Source organism: Lagopus muta, chromosome 3 (assembly GCF_023343835.1).
Source record: "Lagopus muta isolate bLagMut1 chromosome 3, bLagMut1 primary, whole genome shotgun sequence".
In the NCBI taxonomy this organism is placed as follows: domain Eukaryota; kingdom Metazoa; phylum Chordata; class Aves; order Galliformes; family Phasianidae; genus Lagopus; species Lagopus muta.
The window spans coordinates 34,099,977-34,120,123 of NC_064435.1; the positions used below are offsets into that span (position 1 = coordinate 34,099,977).

The 20,147-nt window shown below is 43.2% G+C and overlaps 1 protein-coding gene across 1 annotated transcript; it reads right to left on the minus strand.

Annotated features, from left to right (window-relative positions):
- Positions 1–5,258: 5,258 nt before the first annotated feature.
- On the minus strand, positions 5,259–19,830 carry VXN (vexin). The gene is made up of 6 exons (XM_048939882.1): positions 19,764–19,830; positions 16,324–16,379; positions 10,820–10,964; positions 6,983–7,044; positions 5,684–5,766; positions 5,259–5,445 (listed from the first exon to the last, which is right to left on the minus strand). Exons 1-6 carry the CDS (start codon positions 19,828–19,830, stop codon positions 5,259–5,261), a joined length of 600 nt encoding a protein of 199 aa, XP_048795839.1.
- Positions 19,831–20,147: the final 317 nt, after the last annotated feature.

Consider the following 20,147-nt stretch of genomic DNA (forward strand, 5'->3'; position numbering starts at 1 on the left):
CAACTTGCTTCAAATCTGGTTGGTAAATCTACTTGCATCCTAGCTTACAGAGACAAATGCCAGCTATACAGTGTCTACAGAACTCTGGGCGGGAGTTACAGAGAAGCAGAGCTGCAGTTTTCACAGGAAAGACTGCCTTTACTCCAAAAAGTCCCCTGTAGGGCTTTGTGCCGTCTGACAGTTGTGGATAGCCTTGCTATGATTAGTGCTGAACTTCAGGCTGAAGTACCTTGAGATTGAGGCAGTTTTTGCTTTGTAATTTTGTTTTGTTTGACAGCCTTTGTTGCTGGGACGACTGCTTTGATGACGGCATCGTTGCTTCCTGACCTCTGCCTCGCCCTCCATGGCACAGAGCAGCAGCAGCAGCAGGCTCTGCAGCTCAGGGTTTTGCAGCGTCAGCTCTCAGCACGACTGCGCCTGAGCGGGTATGACTGTGCTGAGGGCTGGCTTTACCCACAAGTGCCCGCTCAGTTGCACAGGGAGGCACCGGGCACGTTGCAGGGCCTTTTGCATGTCTTTTCTGCTTTATGGTCCAGTGCATGCCCCTCACGAAAAGGGGAGCATCAGGCAAACTGACTACGTGGTGTCTTTTGCTATTTCACCGCTATGCAAAACGTGACTGTGCAAGTAGGAAAACGTTGGTCTAAAATAAAACAGAGTAAGCTGTGAGGCAGGTGGGTCTTTGGGTGTGGGGCTGGGCCCCATGTGCAGAGTGCCTGGCCTAGGTTGGCGTCAGTGGGGTGTCAGGGCCTCTTCTCTGCCTTTGCATCAGTCTTATTTGTAAGGCTGCTAAAAATGTTGCTGGAGGGGGAGCCAGCCTGACCTCTGAAAGGAGGGACATCCAGTTCATGCTGATTTGTTCTTGTTTGAGCTCAGCTGCTAGCTTTATTCTTCTGGGCCTTTAACTAACTTTATTAAACATTCAGCTCTCTTTTCCTTCTAAACTCTAAGCTCTGTTTTTAATTTTAGCAATCTATGTACCCATTCATTTAAATGATAGTTCTGCCACTTAAAAAGAAAAAAAAAGAAAAATGAATTATAGAGTTGTGCTGCTCACTTGCGAATATCTACAGAGTTCATGTTGAGTTTTTAAAAATCTCTCATAAAATATGTATGGTTATTTGGCATCTGTATCATTTATGGAGTTTGCATAGAGCTTTGTGAGCTGGGATTTCGTCTGAGAAATCTGACTTGTTCCATTTTTGTTTGTGTGTGAGAGTCGAGATGTCGTAACTCTTTTGGCTGGCTAACTTAGAGATGTGAAGTTTGTCATGCAAATACCAGTGTTCCATTTAAAAATGTTTTCTGTAAAAAGTGTATCCCCTAAATCAAAGACGTCTGTGAGTGGCACTTCTGGTAAATCCCTTTGCTACACAGTCTGAAGACTGAATGCAAAAGGGGAAGGAAGGCAGGCAAAGTATATCTGAGATTTTTTTATGCATCAGTAAGAATTATTGTATATAGTAGCCTCGCTTCAAATTCACTACAGTTTATTTAAATAAAGTGGTATGCAAATAATTGATGGATATTTTAAGGAGTAGCTCTGTCGCAAAGATGTTTTTGAAGCGGTGAGCAGAAATTAGAAGCTATTTTTGGAAATGAAATACAAATTACTGCAAGCATGATGCTAAATGTAGCGGGCTATCCTCATGCTATTTTAGTCATATGCATGCCCCAGTTTGAATCTCTGCAGTGCTGGGGAACCAAAAAAATTGTGAAATGACAAGAAACGTGTCTGAAAAATGCATCCTCCCATAGATGTTGTGAAGTGTGACAGCATGCATATGCCAGGCAGTGCCAGCAGCCATGCCCTGAGCTGCTTTTCTGTCTTTGGGCAAAATGGCACGGTTTGCTTACTTCATGATCACTATTTCACATTTTTCTTATGATGTGCTGGAGCTCATCCAACATTCTTTTCTGTATGGGTTCATCTGGAAATGACACTGCCCTGCCCACATCCCGTACCCATTGCATATCCTGTGCCCTGCTCATGCTACTGGTTTTATAGGCTGACAGAGTGTCCAAAGTCCAGGTTGGTGAACGATGCCAATCCCATACATTTTCTTTTCCTACTGTTTCGTGAAGTCTTTCCCTTCACAGGCTTGAGTCAGCTCCTCCAGCCTGAGCTCTGGTGCCCCTGTGTCACCCACCTCGTCTTGGGCCTTGTATTTTCCGAGGTGCAGTGTATGATTTCCAAATGCTGTGCTCTGAGGTAAGCTGAGTGAATTTGCTGAAAACAGAGAGCACTTGGTTTTAGTTTCTACTAGAGCCTTAAATACCCTTGAAGAGAGTCTCTTCTGATGCTCTTATCTAATGGGAGGCAGGTGATGCTGCTCATCTCCCATAGCCATGGAAACTAGGAAACTAGAGGAAACTAGATACATGTCCATGGTGCACTTGGATCATATGAGCAAATGTCTGTGTAATCACAGAGTTGCAGGAGTTGGAAGGGACCTCAAGAGACCATTGAGTCCAATGCCCCTGCTAACATAGGTACCCTACAATAGGCTACACAGGTAGGCATCCAGCCAGGTCTTGAATATCTCCATAAAAGAAGACTCCACAACCTCCTTGGGCAATCTGTTCCAATGCTCCATCACTGTTACCATAAAGAAATTCTGCATGTAACATCTAACTCTTGGCAGCGCCAGGGCTGTTCTCTGAGTATCTAATAAAGAATGATGACTTCTCCACTAGTACAGTACTGGATCTGTTCACAAATGCACACTTCTGGGCTCTTCCTTGGGAGGAATGAATTTTGCATTCTTTGCCATGAGCTGTGTGTGTTCCTCAGTATCACAAAACCTGCCTTTATTTCCAACTAAATCCTTCCCAAAAATCATTGAGACACATATGTTACCTTTTTGGTTTTATTGTTTGTTTGTTTTGTATGAACAGGACATATTTTATTTAAATCAATAAAATAGTAGCTACTACAATGCAAGAAATCTTCACAGCAGTTCCTGCAATACAGAGAAATTTTGTCCTGTAAAATCTTTCTTCCACTTGCAGACCCAAGTTATAAATTAAATAAATAAGGAAACCATAAATACACATGTCAAGATACAGCAACTGTGACGTAGAAATATCAATTATTTCTTCTCCATCATTGTACTACTTAACACTATTAATTAACAGAATGAACTACTAAGATACAATTCTCAGCAGACAAAACTCTTGCTGCCCTGGACTGTGCTCTTCAGGTCACGTTAGCTACATGGGCAGGTATCACGAATGCTCAATCTTAACTATCCCAAATACAGTGAATGGGCACTTCCCTCTGTCTGCTTTTTAGTTTTGCTTTGCTTGGGGAATGAGACCAGTCATTACCATCTTCCTTACTCCTTGTCTATAGTGTCTATAGTGCTGTGCAAGTGAATAGTCCCACTGAATTTACTCAGTTTACCTGTTCACATTAAAAATAGTAGGTGCCTACAGGCTGCTGACAGGATTTCAGGGAGTAGGGGAGGGGGCAGCATGGTTGGTGATATTTGTAAAAGACATTTCAGGAAAATCTTGGGGTGGCTGCAGCACTGTTCAGCTGTGGAGGGCTTGATGTTGGCAGGGTTACACATTCCAGACTATTGCACAGGGGCAGTGGGTCAGGCTCCAAGGTAAAGGTGTGGTGAACCCCTGTGATGGGATAATTGTAGTTAAAGAGGAGCTGCGTGCTGCTCTGCTCCCAGGAGAATGCAAGGAAGCAGGAGAGGAGCTCATCCCTCTGGGCTGTCTCTGTCGGGCTGCTGGGCCAGAGCAGGACTTCTGCCTTTGGTAAGAAGAAGGGCAGAGGTGGTGTGCCTTCTAGGCATGATGCTGTCTGATGGGCAGCTGATGTAGTTTATGAAAGCCTAATTCCTCACTCCTCTTGGCAACCTCTAGACTGAGAGACTGGAGCTGGCATGGTATGTTGTTAAACAAGGCCTTCTTGCCTGTCCCAATACCTTTTCCAGCATATGCCTGCTGGGTATGTGTGCTCTCTAAGGCAGCCTGGGTACCAGACTGCTGCAGTTGCATTCACATCACACAGGCTTTGCTTTCTTAGGTTATCAAGCTGTGAACCTTTCCTGTGCACCTCTCCCCACCACACAGAATAAAACCAATGGACCTGGTTGCTTTTGCAGCCTTTCCCTCCTGCCCAGGCTGCAACCTCTGGTTTGGTGGCCCCTGGCTGTGGATCCCTGCTAAAGTCTGTAGGCTTAGGCAAACCAAAATCCTGTGCAGTAAGTGCAGGGGAGCACTTATGTGGGACAAGTATTGTTCCTGACTAATATAATATTGTCTGTAGTACTGGTGAAATCTTTTTATATGATCTTCTTTTGAAAGAAAAAAAAAAAACCACGGAACTGTGATCAGTAATTTCTAAATTAAAAAAAAAAAAAAAGAAAAAAAAAGGATGAGATTGAAATTCTATTAAATCCACCAGTTCATAAACAAAGATCTCCTATGAGCAAATATTTCATATTTCATATGTAGTTGTTTAGTTGCATCATTTATGTATTTTCTACTATCATTTGTGCACTTTTAGAAATACTCTGTACCACACAGACAGTAAGTTGCTGATTTAGTATATGTGTTCTATGGAAGAGTGTATTTGTTGAGGTTATTCAGTTCTCATAGTTTGATCTGGTAGGGCACTAAAACACCAATCTCTGGCCATGTAGATAAGTTTGGTAAGTGCAAATTTACTCAGTTCTGACTCACCCATTCTTTTAAAATTTTTCCATCTTTTACTCCTTGAAACATCAAAACTGAAGGAAAAATATGTTTAGCATATGTCATTGATCCAAGCATATCATGTGTTTTTTATCTCATATCTCTAAAGAGTGGATATGTGAGGGGGAAGGAGGACTAAAGTGGTACACAGTGAGCAAAGCCCTGGCACTTAGTGGCACTCAATAGCAAAAAGAGAACTGCAACCTTACAGAAGAACACAAACATCTTGGTTGGCTTCTCTTGTGTGTCTGAGACGATTCAGACAGGATGCACACAATAGGTCAGCAATAGTTTCAGCATCGCTGAGTCGAGATGTGAATGTGGTGAGATATTTGGGATTCTAGTGTATTGTAACAAAGAAAGGCTGACACGTTGCATCATACTCACCGTTTTGACTTAATTAGCCTTTCTCCTACCATTCTGAGGCAATGGCATCAAGTAATGAAAAGGATGGGGAGCTGTGCTGAGTCTGTTCCTTCATCAATCCTAGAGCACCTCGTCCTAGCTAAAGGAACTTTTGTCTTTTTGAGTGATGCTGAGACTTATCAGTCTGCCTCAAAGGCACTGTTTGTTGCCCCCAGGTACTCTGACTTCTTCTTGTGCTTCATCCACATCTTCCTCAGCAAGCTGGGCGTCCCGTACAGGCTGCCTCCCGTCAGTGGCAGAGAAGCTTCTGCTCCTGGTGTCATGTTCAAGTCATACTCTGCCATCTTCCTTAAGCGCTGCCTACGGCTGGCAAATAAAGCACAGGAGGCTGGCATAAAGCATTTATCTCCGTGGCTTGTGCCCATCTTTACAGTGATCAACCACCGAAACCCAATGGTTATCACTGTCCCTGTGACACTGTCGCAATGAGTTCAAATGTCACCCAGATCCACTCCTGAGTTAACCATCTACTGATGAGATGCATTTACACTATGGTCAAACTGTTCCTTAATTACGTTTTAGAGAGAAAATGGCATGGACTCACTCTTCTGCAAGTGGGTGGTCATCCGTGCTTGATCCTATGAGAGCCGGCTTCGCTGTGATGGGGAGGGCAAGCGATGTTGGAGGCTGCTGGAGGGAAAAGCAACAGCACGGATGAGTGGAAACCCAGCATTAGTCTGAGGAAAGAGGCTGCTTTTTACAACAGTGAACAAATACTGTACATCTCTTAACAGGAGAACAAAGATTAGATCCTGACTGCTGTACCCTTGTCCACACAAACACCGTTTGCTCATGTGAATGGTCACCGCAGCTTCGACACAGTGCTTGTATGAGCATGAATTTCTCCTACCAGAATAAAGTGGGAGCCTTGCAGAGATTTATATACCTTATTTTTTATGCCCAGGTTCCTGAGGAACTGAGGCTTTCATACGGTTCTCTAGGGCTGGGCAGGAAGCAGCTTTCCCAGCCATCACCATTTCTTGAGCCTTAATGGACATTTCCCCTAAACTGGATACTTTTCGGTGTGCTCTGTAAGTATTTCAGGACTTCAAGATATTTGAAATTACTATTGCAAACATCCTTGGAAATTTGACCAGGATGATTGTTGTGAGGTGCAATTAGTTTAATTGCACAGAATGCTGTTAATTTTGACCATCCTACAATATTGAACAGCCATTTTCCTTGTGCATAGCCCAGCTACAGGCTAGCTCATACATTGTAACCATCTGAAAGGGCATTTTAAGGCATAAACTTTCTGTAGTTGGTCAGAAGCTTTTCAGAAGACTATTTTCTGCTTGAAAATCTGTGTTTTGTTTTGTTTTTAAATGAGGGCTTTTGAAAATTGTTTCTGTAAGGAAAAGAGGAGGGGAGGAAAATATTTTACTGAAGCTGAGTCATTCTGAGCCAAAACATTTTCTCATTACTAAAAAACAAATTTTCAGATTTTGTACAATGATTTTCCCATTGATGTTTTCAATTGGTCTGTTCATCTTTTCAGCATTACATTCTGCAGAGTATGAATTGTTTGATGCTTCTCCATCCTAGAAATCCACGTTGTCCCAATTCATGTGATTCCCTGAGAAGCAAGAAGCTGATTCCTCCCAGGTCTTGCAGGTGGCTAGGCATGCAGCAAGGCAGCCTGCCTGCTCCCCCCCACAGGGCAGCTGTCCTGCTCCCAGCTGTGCAGCCCCTGCCATCAGTCACCTTTCAAAGCTGTAAAGAAGATTTGGAAACCTGCAAGTGCTGATGTAGACCAACACACCGTTACTGTCAGATGTGTTAACAGGTGTTAGGCTTTAAGATCCATCAGACAGTGGTATTTCATATTGCTATATTTACTTACCAAAGGTTTCCCATTTGACTGGTGATTACAAGGTTTGGATGTTTCTCGTTCAGTTATTCCCACTGTCAAACATAAGAAGCAGGGTATTATCAGTGTAAGTATCCCATTGGCACAGCTGGTATTAAAAGCATCCTTCCACGTACTTAGGTCAAGCATGAAAACAGCCAAGATTCAGATTATAGTCCAACCAGATTTGATTATAGCCAAAGGTGCAAAAATTTTCTTTTTTTCTGATCACGTACTGTGATGTCAAGATGAGTGATATTGAAACTGCTTAGTAATTACAGAAAATCATTTAGCTGCCCCTAGACTTTTCACATGTGACAAGGAACTGTGCTTAGACCAATTGGAAGCTCTCCCCTGCTGCTCACACTTAATGTATGTTGCATGTGTATGTGTACACATATGTATGTATTGGACTCAATGTTCTTTAAGGTCTTTTCCAACCCGAGTGATTCTATGATTCTATGATTCTATGTATGCACTTTTTTACATATGTATGTATAAAGTGTGCGCTGTGAAGCTCCTCACCAGGTTGTCCTGTGTAGGAGCAAGGGGTCATTCTCCTTTCTGACTTGATCCAAGCAGTCACAGACAGCAGGCTGTGTTACATCCAGCACATCACGGGGAGGGATTTTAACCTCTCTGTCTGCCTGTTGCTGAGCGGGAAATCTCTGCTGTCCTCAAGCCTGGAGGTTAGCTTGCTGTCAGAGCGAGCACCCAGCCAAGAACTTATCCACGTGGAAATGTTCACTGCTATTCCTGCTAGTTGTGCCAAGGAAATAAATCAAGGAGGGATTCCAGACTTATTCCCATGGAGCCAAATTCTCCCACGTGGCTGTGGGACTGTGGATTGCTTTTTTTCTCCTCTTTTTTTCTGTTCCTGGCCATTTTGAGTTGTCTGCTCTTTTTTAAAAATAGTATTCAAGTAAGAAAAGAGTGGGGATTTACAGAAACACCAGGATTCACCAACACAGACAATACAATGAGACTCACATTTGCTGCTACCAATGGAGTATAAACAATGACTGGAAGCATGAGAAATAATGAAGATGATGCTTATAGCACTGTCCCCAGCATGACTTAACAGTCCGAATTGTCTTGTCCTTCCGGGGGCAATAGTTGACTGTGATAAACATCTTAGCTAACCTTTCTCCTCCCACTTTCCCCCAACAGTAATTCCATTAGGTACCTAATTCCATTAGGTACTGTATCCCTCACATCAAATTTTAATTCAATAGCTTCCTCTCATCTTGTGTATTGGGTACTAACAGTATTCAGAAAGTGGCTCCAGGCATCAGTGCTCCAGCTTTTTGTTTATTTGTTTTATATTATCTGATTCTTCCCCTCAGCATTTCATTTTTATTAGACCCAGAAAAATGTCCTGGCCAAGTTTTGCAAAATATTTAAGCAAAAGTAAAGCCTTGTGGCTTCTGTTTGGTAAGTGCTCATCAGGACAGTGGTGGCGGGGTGCATTGTGAATGCCACTTCCAGAAGGTGCTATGGAAAGCCAAAGCATGGGACGAGGGATTTCCACCACTTCTACTCTGACTTTGCTCTATATTTCCAAGATGAGCCCCTGTACAAAACGGAGTGTTTTTTCCCTGTAAAACAAATGCATATAAACACATATGTAATTATTTAATCAATAACCATGTGAAGCAAAGCACAGCTTTGGGTCCTGTAAGGAGTTTATTGTTCTGGCCTTCTACTCTTGGCTTCCTGCATGCTAGAATGGAGTGTCCTGCTTTTATTTTTGTATGTTGTTACTAATGCTAGCAACAAGCATGTTGATGTTCTCATCTGTTCTATTTGCACATTTCTCACTTACCATGAAAAACTGTTCACTCTATTACCCAGATTTCAATTTGTACTTTACTAAGCCTGAAGTCTCCTTATATTCAACACTCTCTATTTTGGGACCAGGAACCATCTTTCCACAGACATTCTGCCTCATCCAGTGCACCATACAGTGTTCACTCAGAAAGTAGCTATTTATCCTTGGCCTTTTTCATTGTTCAATACACAGTCCTATACCTTGTTTCTCCACTAGTGAATCTCCAAGGGCAGGACAAGTAATATTTTCATGGGCTTTTCTGTATTGCAGGCCGTTGTGGCCATCATCTTCACCAGTATTAAAACAAACAAACAAACAACCACAGAGAACTGTTTTGTAGCCTCCTGGAGGATAAAAGGTTGTAGTGGGGAAACAGAGTACTGAGTTTAAGGTTAGAAATTCCCAGGATGAAGCTTTCAGAAGACTGCTGTGGGATGCAGCCCTTCTTCCATACAGTTTTTGTGGCAGCTAGAAATGAGTGCTTCTGGGTGTCACAATCTGAATTGTGAAATGGGCACCCAGAAAAAAGGGTATGTCAGCTGTACCAGCTGTATGCGCATCACCGAGGATGGTGACACACAGAGCTTAAGGAGCTAGTACAGGAACCTGGAGATTCACTGCTGAGTTCCCTGAGTACCTTCTGGGCCAGGATCCTACAAACAACTACGTTATGCTACACACACTTAGGGAGACCTGGAGGAGCTCTCGTGCCTTGAGCTCCTGATGAAATTGTCTTATCCCATGCTCCTTGCTTCCTTCTTCCACTCCTCCAACAAACCTCTTTGCCTCCCTTTTGTTCTCAGATCTCTTTTGCTGAACACAGTCTAACTTATTTTCAGATTCTTCCCATTTCACGTTTGGTATCCCAGTTTCTTTGCCCAGTCACAACTTTCTCCTGTTATGAGAACTGTTTCCTTAATTTTTCACTTTTATTTTTTGATCCCTCCATCCTTTCTCCCATTGGTGCCTATCTGTCACCTATTCCCCATTGCTTCCCCTCACAACAGACAACTTCTTCCTCCCTTGGTACCTCTCTGCCACTTGCTGCTCCTCAGGCACTCCTTCTCCACCCCCACCCCCTCTCCCCTCACCCCAGGTTGTTGTTTGGTCACATTTAGGCTCTGTTCCTGGTTTCAAATCTTTCTCCATAGTTCCAAACTCTGCTCCTTCGCAGTCATGCAGGCCCGGCTCTTGTCTACTCTGTTCAGAGCAAGTGCCTTACAAGCATGGTGGCTGCTTATTTGTGGTGTGAAGACCGTGCTCATTCATGGTAGAATCTGTTCTACACATTTAGCAACTTTTAACAGACAAACCAAACTTCCTATATCTCTACCAAACATGTGCTATATGGGATTTTTCAAAGATTTATGGTTTAATTGCAGCTGGGTGGTTTTTCATGGGAGAAAAAAAGGTGTGGTTTTGATTAAAAGGCCATCCCATGCCAAACTCCATGTCCTTGCTTGAGTTTCTCCTTCCAAGCATAACACATCAGCTTTGAGCATACTGAACAAGCAGCCTGTGTTTGTTCATTTCCTTGTTTTTGCATTGGCAAATCCTATTTTTTCTTTCACAGGTTCTCACAAATACGATGAACAAGTTTTGGTTGAAAAAACAAAATCATGTCTGTGGCTGACATCCAGAATCTAAAAATTCATCTCAAATAATTATGTTCTGGCAAATTTTAAGTATCTGAACAGGAATCTTAAATAAAAAGATGAGTCAGGCAAGCCCAGTTATAAGCAGTCTATCATCCCTACAATACTGTCAGCTCTTAGAAAGGGAGAGTTTATGCATTTGAATAAAGCAAGCACTGCTTTATTAGCTTGCTTTTGCAGGCAGCAGGGCTCTGCAGTGCCATCGTCTTAAATTCCACTGAGTGTTTTAAGCATGGAAATATTTTTCTATACGTAACAAGTCTGCTTTGATGCAGACCAGAAGACTGCAATATCTAAAATTGTTCTGAAGCTGTGCAGACTGCAAAGCCATCACTGAGGACTTACCGTGCTTGGGGCTGCAGGGTCCCTGCTGCCCACCCTGGCCCAAGCTGTGCACCTCTTCTTCTCTGTAGAGCACCTGGAAGAGGTCGCCGTGGTGGGGCTGCAGCTTGTCTGGCCGGTGGGGGCGACAGTCAGACACTGCTACCACCTGTGGTGAAGATGCAAAACCATCTTGTTACAGCTGGCCAGGGAGCGGGCTGCAAGCTGTCATTGTTAAAGTCACCTGGAGTCAACCCGGGTGAGAGCAGTGCAGCACTTGTTCTTCTGATTGCTTTCCAGTCACTTGAGGGGAGTTTGTTGCTTGGGATTCATTGGGTGCACATATGTCAACATTAGGCTCTGTGTAACTTGAACAGCATTCCTGAACATGAGTCCGAACAAAATCAGATACTTTTCTATGTTGTTGAGTGCAGTGCCCCAGGTAATGAATGGGGGAGGCTGGAGCTAACGTGATCTTAAGGAAAACAGGGTAGTCACCAAGCAGATGGACCCACTGGTGACTGTTATCCAAGATGGTCCACAAACAACTGTCTCGAGAAGATTAAAGTCCTTAAATCAGTGAAAGAGAGGTTTAAGCTTTGTTTCTTACATTCTTCCCTGAAGACCTGCTGCTGTCACTCAGAGAAGTTAAAGGAAGCAAAGATCCAAAGCAGTGAGGAAACAAGATGCATGGCAAACCTTCAGACTGGTATCAGATGTGCACCTGCTGACTGATAGTTGCCCTATACCTGCTTTATGTATAAATACAGTTATTTTGTTTTTATGACGACTTAGACCAGCAAATTTACCAGCTTGCTACTGACAAGGAGCAGAAGGCCTTATTCCATCTACTAATCTGCCTTCTAATATTCACTTGAGATAAAAACAAAACTGCATTCCGCTATGTCACCCTTGCGTTCATAAAATTGTTCATTTTCTTCAAATAAGTTTGAATTCAGTTTACTGTCAATGTGCCATATTCTGTGCATGATTTTCCAGGCAGATTTAAAAACTCATGCAAACAGATGTTTCCCAAAGTAGGAAAAAAAGCCCAAATCCGATGATATTTTACTTTTTTGATTCCCCGTGTGCTTAGGAGCCTGGAAACCACCTATCTAGATCCCACCAACTGTCAGGACAACAAGCAGGAAGGGCTCAACAGAAGGCAAAAATGCTGCTGGAAAGGTGTGGTGAGGTAACCAAAGCCTAATCTGAGCCCTAAGAGGGGTTTTCTTCCAGTTCGGCGAATCTTGGCACACAGCCTAACACAGCGCTTTCTCTGTAAGCTACTTAAGGATGTGCCCAATGTTAAAGCCAAAGGCACCGCTGATGTCCTTGAAGATAAACATGTGCGAGAGGTGGGCCCAGCTCTACTGACTGTGAATCTGGCGATGCTAGATAGGGCCAGGCTTCAGCCCTTCACTGGTCTTTCAGGAAGGAGGGGATGCTGGTGGTGGGAGGCCTGCAGGAGGCCAGGGAGGTGGCACCTGCACGAGCTCCCCATACAGCTCCTGTGCTGGGGTCTGGTCAGCAGCCCTCTGCATTGCCAAACCTTGTGAGCTGCTTAGCAGGGACATCTCTCTGACAGCACAGTGTCAGCAGTGGAGACACCTGTCCTCATTACAGGTGTGGTGTGGCCATGACCAGAGGGGCGTTTTTCATGACAGCCCCACTGCCAGAGAGGCTGCCTGTGGAACCAAGCTCTTCTGGCTTTCAAGGAATGCTGCAAAGCTCAGCTTTCCCACCAACTCTGGAAACACATGCAGTACTTTTGCTCACACTCAATTTCCTTTGGTGCATGGTGGAAAAGTCTGCAGCCTTCTCCTACCAAAACACAAGCTTTTGCTTGCATGGAAAGAGAATTTTTGGTAAGTAGGATGCTGGCAGCTGTATTCTCTATTCCTAAAAGTGCTTATTTGATTAGCATAAACCACTGATTTGAAACCTACCAATCTGCCTGTGCATTGCAAAGGATAACATTTAGTTTGAACTCTGTTACTTGCAGGAATTATTTAGGCACATTATCTGTGTTTCTCCAGGTGTCTTGTTACATACCATTCACCTTCCAGCAAATTTCAATGCCATTTGCCATTACAGTCATGAACAGCAGCCCCATCTCCACAGCACATCTTCAGTTAACATTTTTGTTTGCAGCATTTGGCAGTAGTACACTTTGGGAGTTATTTATCTCCTAAGTCAAGACTTCACCGTGACTTTGACCACCTCACACATTACTATAATACATAAAGACTTATCTAGGTCAGGAATCTAAACCTGCTGCAGCACAGTTTTGATCTAAAGTAGAGCTGACATTTCTCTAGGGTACCTGGGGTGAGGCAGAAGGATCAGCAGGAAGTCACTTTTCTTTTCTAAATGTACCAGGAAATTCAAATCTTGTGTGAGTGGCAGAGTCATCCAAACTCTGCAGAATTAGAGAACTACTCTTAAAATAATTATCTGTTTAAATCTGTAAGTTGTTCATTCTGTTTGCAGGATGCTTATTCTGAATTCAGAGCTCAATGAAATATATTTTTATTTTCCAGTGCAGGACAGTGCAGAGGCTGCTCCAGCAACCCCATCAGCACTCCTGGAATCAAAGCCCCAGGAAGGTGACAATTAAACATCTCAATTTGGGTAAAACTGTGAAGCTTAGTGGCTGGACAGTGAGGTTATTTTCTTATTAATGGAGGAAATGTCAGATTTTTGAAGTTAGGCTCCTTCTGATGGGCTAATGCTAATCTCATTTTTAATGTGGCTGCACTGGGACCTGTAGAGGTATTTGCCAGTTTTCTGCAAAGCTTCCCTGTACTCGTGACAAAAGTGGTTTTAAAGTTCCAGCCATTGATTTGGAGGATAAGAGTGCAAGGAAATAAAAAGGAAGGATCTACTGGCGCTGGGAATAACTTTTTATAGGACAGTAGGGGCTGCAAATATCAATATTGGTGAAACAGTTTCTAAAATGAAGGTTTCCCCTTTCCACAGGCGTGATTGTCCTCTTGGAATGGATTTTCAAATGTCATGGAAGTTACCTCCCAATGTCAGTCATTTGAATGTTAAATCACTTAATGCTACACCACTTGAGTATTTCTGTTGTGAAAAAAGCCTGGCAGATGTCCATGTTGCTAACTATTTTTGCCCTTCTCCGGGATTTAAAGTCATGTCCACTACAGTCACCAAAGCAGAAGCTCTCAAAGCAGAAGCTGAGGCATTTCTGCAACACTGACTGCAGGTGCGAAAGTAAAAGTGAAAAATAAATAATCATTCTGCTACTCCAGTGCGGGTTAGAAATTGGCAATCCCAATTTCCTTACAGGCATGTATATATTCCAGTATATGCAATTTATCTGAATGGTTGCACATTAGCTGCAAGCAGCTGTAAGCACTGAAAAAGTGGAATGCACTCGGCAAAGAGTTGACTGTGCAAATTATGTTGGTTTGCAAGCCTTGTCTAGCTGGGTCTGCAAACCATTCCTTAGGCTTGGTGCTTCTGCTGCTAATAGGATGCTGTGTGCATCATGACTAAGGGCCAATCAAAGGATATCTGTAATTGAGGTCAGGAAAGCCCCAAAGGTAAAAAAAAATCACATCAAAATGCAGCAACAAAATGGGGACTTTCCTCTCTTATTTTCTTAGATCTTTGTGAGAATAGTGCTGCTACACTGATCCAACCCAATAAATATTACAGACTCCCACATGATGGAGAGAACTTTCTAAACATAACAGACCTATGATTGTCCTAGCTTTTGATGAGAGCTAGCTGAGCTAGCTGAAGAATTTCCACCTGAACAGGATTATGAGAAAGTTCTGATTAGAAATCTGGTCATTTGGTTATAAAAGTACTTTTTTTCTTTAAAAAAAAAATTTAAAAAAAAAAAGGGGGGGGGGGGGGGGGGAAAGAAGTCCTTATCTAAGCATTCTGTTTTATTTAGTCATAATTGTTCTTTTTTTCTTTTGCATTCTTATGCTATTTTTACATTATGTGACAAAACATATTGAGGACATAGCAAATAAAAAAAGGAGTATCTCAAAGTGGCTTATTTTGAGCATCACAAAGACATTAAATTTTGTCCTCTGTTGGGATGAAGAGTCATGTTGAAACCTCTGCTTGAGTGATGAAAATAAGATTTTCACAAACCGAGAAAATACATACATGTATGTTTTTCACTCAAACACCAGAGGTCTGTTACTGATTCTTCTGAGGTGCACTTGAAGCATTCTGTAAATTATCCTGTGATTTGCTTTGTTACCCAGGAGATGGGATTGAATGTGGTAAGGTTTTTCCCAGTGCACAGGTAAGTGTGATAAGCAGAGGGACCTACTGTGCCAGACGGAGATTAGGGAATCTGGACTGTGAAGAGGAGTGTGTCTACAAATGGGGATCAGGCAGGGAATCAGAGCATGGGAAGAGGAAAGATCATGGAACGAAGCATTTCAACGAAGTGCTGGAGAACTGCCTGTGTCTGTAGGGAGAATACTTTGACAGAAGGGTCTCTCTGAAAGGTTTAAGAATTCTTGGAGAGGTGCATGGAGGTCTAAGAGGTTTAAGAGTGCTTTGAGGTTATGAACGTGCAAGAAGTGTGGCTATCATACCTGTAAGATAGAACTGTGATAAAAGGATCGTGGAATGAGTTGTGTGTAGGCTAAATGCATTTAAGGACAAAAAAATGTCTCTGAAGACAAGAAAACTTGAACCAAACTAACATGTATGAATGTCTAAACTTGGAGAATGTTTTCTCACTCTGTTCAGCTCTTTTTGTATTGCTGTTATTGTCACATAATAATTATGCCCAGAAGATGTAATCAGGGGCAAAAAATATTTACAGACCTATTGAAAAGAAACATTCAGTGGAGGGAAAGTGGAGAAGAAAAAAGCTGGGATTGCATGGCAGAGGGCTGCAGGAAACGTTCATCTGATTTCCTTTCTTAGGCAGGAGTGAGCACTGTGCTGAGTGGTGGGTTGGAGAGACAGGAGAGGACCATATGCAGCTACATGTTGCTGAGCTGCATAGGTGCCAGGTTATCTCTGTGCCACCAGGATCAAGGGGCAAGCATCCTCCTGTTGCTCTCTCAAAGCCGTTTCTCTGGGAGGAGATTACAGCTCATTGCTTGCTGTTTTCCTCCCATATTCCCTGGGAAACGTGGTACTGGCTCCTTGATTGCATGTGCATTGCTACAATTTGCTTGCTGTCCCTCTGGCAGTGTTATTAGTGCTTTGTGGATAAGAATTAAGTCTGTGAGTCCCTCAGATGACCCGTGTTGATAAGCTATGTTCATTTTTACTAGCTCTGCACAAAGACCTTATTTTTTTAAGAGTTTCAAAGCGCTCGTGTGATAATCTGTAAGTACAGACTGAATCATCTGTAGCTGTACAGGAACTGCCCTTTCTGTTTCTCACCCCACTCCCTACACCAGATGCTGCAGCATTTCTTTGCCCTGAAAGATCTGCTTCCCATTGCTCCATAGCATTTTGAAGGATAAGCTTAACCAACTAGAAAGAAAACAAAAGAGTGGGAGAGAAATTTTTCTTACGCTCTTTGTCAGGATGTGATGCGCACTTTTGGCTCTCCTTCGGGCAGGACTACATGCTGTGAAAAGAACAACAGAAACGTAGTCAGGGTTGGGCAGAAGTGGACAAGCTCAAATAGCACACCAGAGCAGTGGCCATTGAAAGTAATGGTGAAGATCTTGCTGGTTTGTGGAGCTGGAAGACCAGTAGCAGGCTTTCCTGTCCTGCTGCAGGAGGGAATACAATGGGGAAGAGCCTTCAGAGAGGATCCTGGTGTCAGGCACTTGCTGGAGGCCCTGCACATGAGCCTGCTGGCTCTTCTGTTAGCTCCCATGAAGCCTGTGCTGGGCGGCAGAGAAAAAGGTGAGGGCTGGAGACAGCTAGTGTGGGATAAATAATTGCTATTAAAAAAAAACAAGAAACATTTCAGTATCTTTAAGCTGTTTCTCATTACTTTGAGATGCTGTAGCTGTGCTATAGTGGTGAGATTATGTCAAGTATGTCTCTGAGATGCTTCCATGGGGATTTATTGAGGGCGTGGTGGGAAGAAAGGAAGGATTTAAGGAAAATTCAAGCTGAAACAACCCAAAAGAAAGTCTTTTTCTTAATGTTACTTCAGAAATGATCTTCTGGCTATACAATAGACATTTGTGGGCATGGGGAAAGAGCCTTCCTGAAGTTCCTGTGCTTCTCCTATGGGTGTCCAGGAGGAATCTGCCATTTCCTACCTGAGGCTGTGACCGTGCCTCCTGCCTGATGGATGGGAGTCTTTGGTGGAAAGCTCTTCCATCCAGTCAGCTTAGACCATGACTTGTACCTGCATTAACTTTGGAGAGGCCAACCACTGTATCTAGGTACAGACTTCCAGTAATATCAGACTGCTTCATTGTGTTATTCCAGATTTACTGCACTGTGTCCAAGGCACAACACACTGCATCCACTCCTTTTTTTCACTTGTCAGAATATCCCATTCAGTTCTTTAACTTTATGAGGCATTTTCCTTGAAGCTTTTTCTCAACTTTATTTCTTAAATCCATGAAGACACCAAAATCCCAGGCAAAACAGAAAGACTAGCTGCAAGACACATGAGATACCTGGATCATAAGCCAGGTTTTTGACTGGACATTGCATTCACACTGAAGTGATCGGTTTTGGATGGTCATTTTTGGATACAGCAAGGGCTGATTAAACATTCTTCCAGTTTGACTTGAAAATTATTCTCCCAGCTCTCATTATATCTTACTCTTTGCACTTTAAAATTAATTACCCTTCCTGTATGCAGAATACAGGTGTTATGACTATGGGATTTAGCAGCTGGTTACAAAAAACAACCTGCAAAAAAACCTACAAAATTTAGTTGTGTTTATTTCCAATTCTAAATGCTGACCTTGAGGGCAAGGCATGTGAAGGGTGGCTTCCCTTTCAGGCTGTATTTATAGCCCACAGGCATTGAAGAGTCAGGGAAATGACTGTTGCTCTCTAAGTGAGTTTTCCTTTATATTTTTGGGATCCAGAAGCTGCCATGCTTAGTACTGCCATGCGTTAATATCTATGAAGACGTTTGGAAATGTGGAAACAGCTGGACAAACTGAAGCTTCTCATTACTGCAGCTGCAGTGAAGCTGCAGAGAATTCCTGCCTTGAGATCTGAAGTTCTGAAGGACCTAGGTCTGCTGATCCTGCTATTCCAGCTACCTCTGGGGTATGGATGAGTGGTGGCAGTGGTGGCCTCCCCCATGCTGAGTACTGCTGCCCGTGTCACAGCCTCTCTAATGGCATGAAGAACAACTTCAGATGCCACAGTGAGGATGCAAGTACTGAGCAGTAGGACCCCATCAGACAGAAACAGAGTCTTGGCCAAGCTCTGCCTTCCATGAAGCAGGAAGTAACAGGAGGTGCCACTTCTTGTCCAAGTCTGCTGAAGTACAGTGTTTCCACATGTATCACAAGTGAGTTATTTGCCTGCACAAAGCTAGAGAATGTAGTAAGCTGTCAGCTTGATCGCAGTCTGCTCTGGGAGGTGACTCAAGGATCCTCAAGGATCCCCAGTGCCTTCTCCTGCATGAGCAATTTTATATTTTAGAGCACTGCAAGTGTGGGGTGAAAACCACACAAACACGATGAAAGTTGTTTTCTGCAAATGTGTTCTATCTTGCTTTTGAAGCTGCCACAATGAATTTACTGGTGGTATTGCACTATGTGCAGGCTATCACTAATTGTTCACGAGCTCTTTAATTAAATCCAAGTGTAGAAAAGTTCAGTGACACAAAGAATCATCTTAATGATTTATGCATTTTACTGATTAATGCGTGGAGCTCAGTTTCTGTATATTGTTACCAAAACCAAGTACTGTTGTGCTGCTATTGGCACCCAGGCTGGTGCACGACAAACCGTATATTAATGTGCCTAATGGCAATAAGTGTTCATCTTTTCAGAGTACATACAATCCACAGACTGACTCACGGCTTGTCATCTGCCAGCGTACGTGGTGAATGGCTTACATGGGCTGAAGAAAGGGAAGGCATCAAAGGGAAGTCACAGCACCAGCAAACACGCAATTACTTGAATAGCCATTGAAAGAAGAGTGAATCGCGGAGGTAGATGTAAGTGACCCACTTGCACAGGAATACAATGGCAACAATGAAATCAGTGGGGTTGCAGGGCTCTCCCTGCAAACATGATTTTTCTGCAGGGAGTGGGAAGGCAAGGCTGAATTCTTGCAGATGCTGTTTCTGGATTTGCCTGCAAGAGGCTGTTTGTGTGTGCAGTCCAGATTTCAGGCAACAAAAACGATTACGGTGAGGGTTCACTTTGTCATTTCCACTTATATTCTGAAATTAAGCAGCTGAGAGTGCAGGCTTGCAGCTTGCAAGAAGAGATCTGATCTGCCCTTACAATTTGTTTTCCCTGCTTTTACCTGCTTTCTTCTTGTTGCTGAAATACGCAGCTATTGAGTTTAAACTAATTTGCTCAATCAAATGCAGACCGGACTTTGTCCGGTTCTTACTCTTCATTACAAGCAATTAATGTTAATCATGCATTCATTTTGAGGGCATGGCTTTGGAAATGTTCCACTTACTGAGGCAGCAGACTTAAATTCCACATTCATGCGGTTCACCCAGTTCATCCGAGCTGCTAACTGCTCCCAGAACTTCATTTTCTTTTCTATCACATAGAATAGCCACGCAGTTGCAAGCTGTCACTTTAGCAATTACCTCATAGGTGTGCGAACGCTGATTCCAAATCTCCCAGTTTTGCCTGTGCAAAGATTTTGCACAGCCACAATGTGGAGGCACCTGCACGGCTCAGCTCCAGCGAGAAGCAGGGAGCGCCGAGCTGGCAGCACAACGCAGCACAGAGAGCAGACAGATGAGCTGCTCCTTTAAAGGTTTCACTAAGGATAACGCGCTCCGTCCATCCAAAAGACAACACCATCCCCGTTATTACAGTTCTGATGTACTCACATTTGGATGAAATCACGGTGGTGAAAACTTCTAAATTTTCGTCGCTGCAGCTGTAAATCTGGTGCATTTTCCACCTCTCTCTCCTGACTGCCTTTCAGCTTCACGCAACTGCTCTGAACTTCTGGTAAATAGCTTTCACTAATCCAATCTGGCTCTGTGATCATTGTCCAGATCTACAAAGGACAGACTGATGCTGTGATCTCATCTCATTCCATATTCTTCATCGCAACATTTTCTGCTCCCATCTGCCTTTGTATGAATACTGTGAATGCAAAGATTTAATTTAGCTGTTACTTAAGTCTCTGCCCAGATAGGAACATTTTGTCCTTTTACCGGTTTGGAGAATCCTCTGCAATAAACGGCTAATAATAAAGTCTGCTCTGT

Coding starts and splice junctions, on each gene's coding strand:
- VXN (XM_048939882.1), bottom strand. CDS start 19,830: ATGCACCAGATTTACAGCTGCAGCGACGAAAATTTAGAAGTTTTCACC. Junction 10,965..16,323: donor ATCACATCCTGACAAAGAGC/GTAAGAAAAATT, acceptor TCTTCACCACAG/GTGGTAGCAGTGTCTGACTG. Junction 5,446..5,683: donor GACCACCCACTTGCAGAAGA/GTGAGTCCATGC, acceptor TTTATTTGCCAG/CCGTAGGCAGCGCTTAAGGA.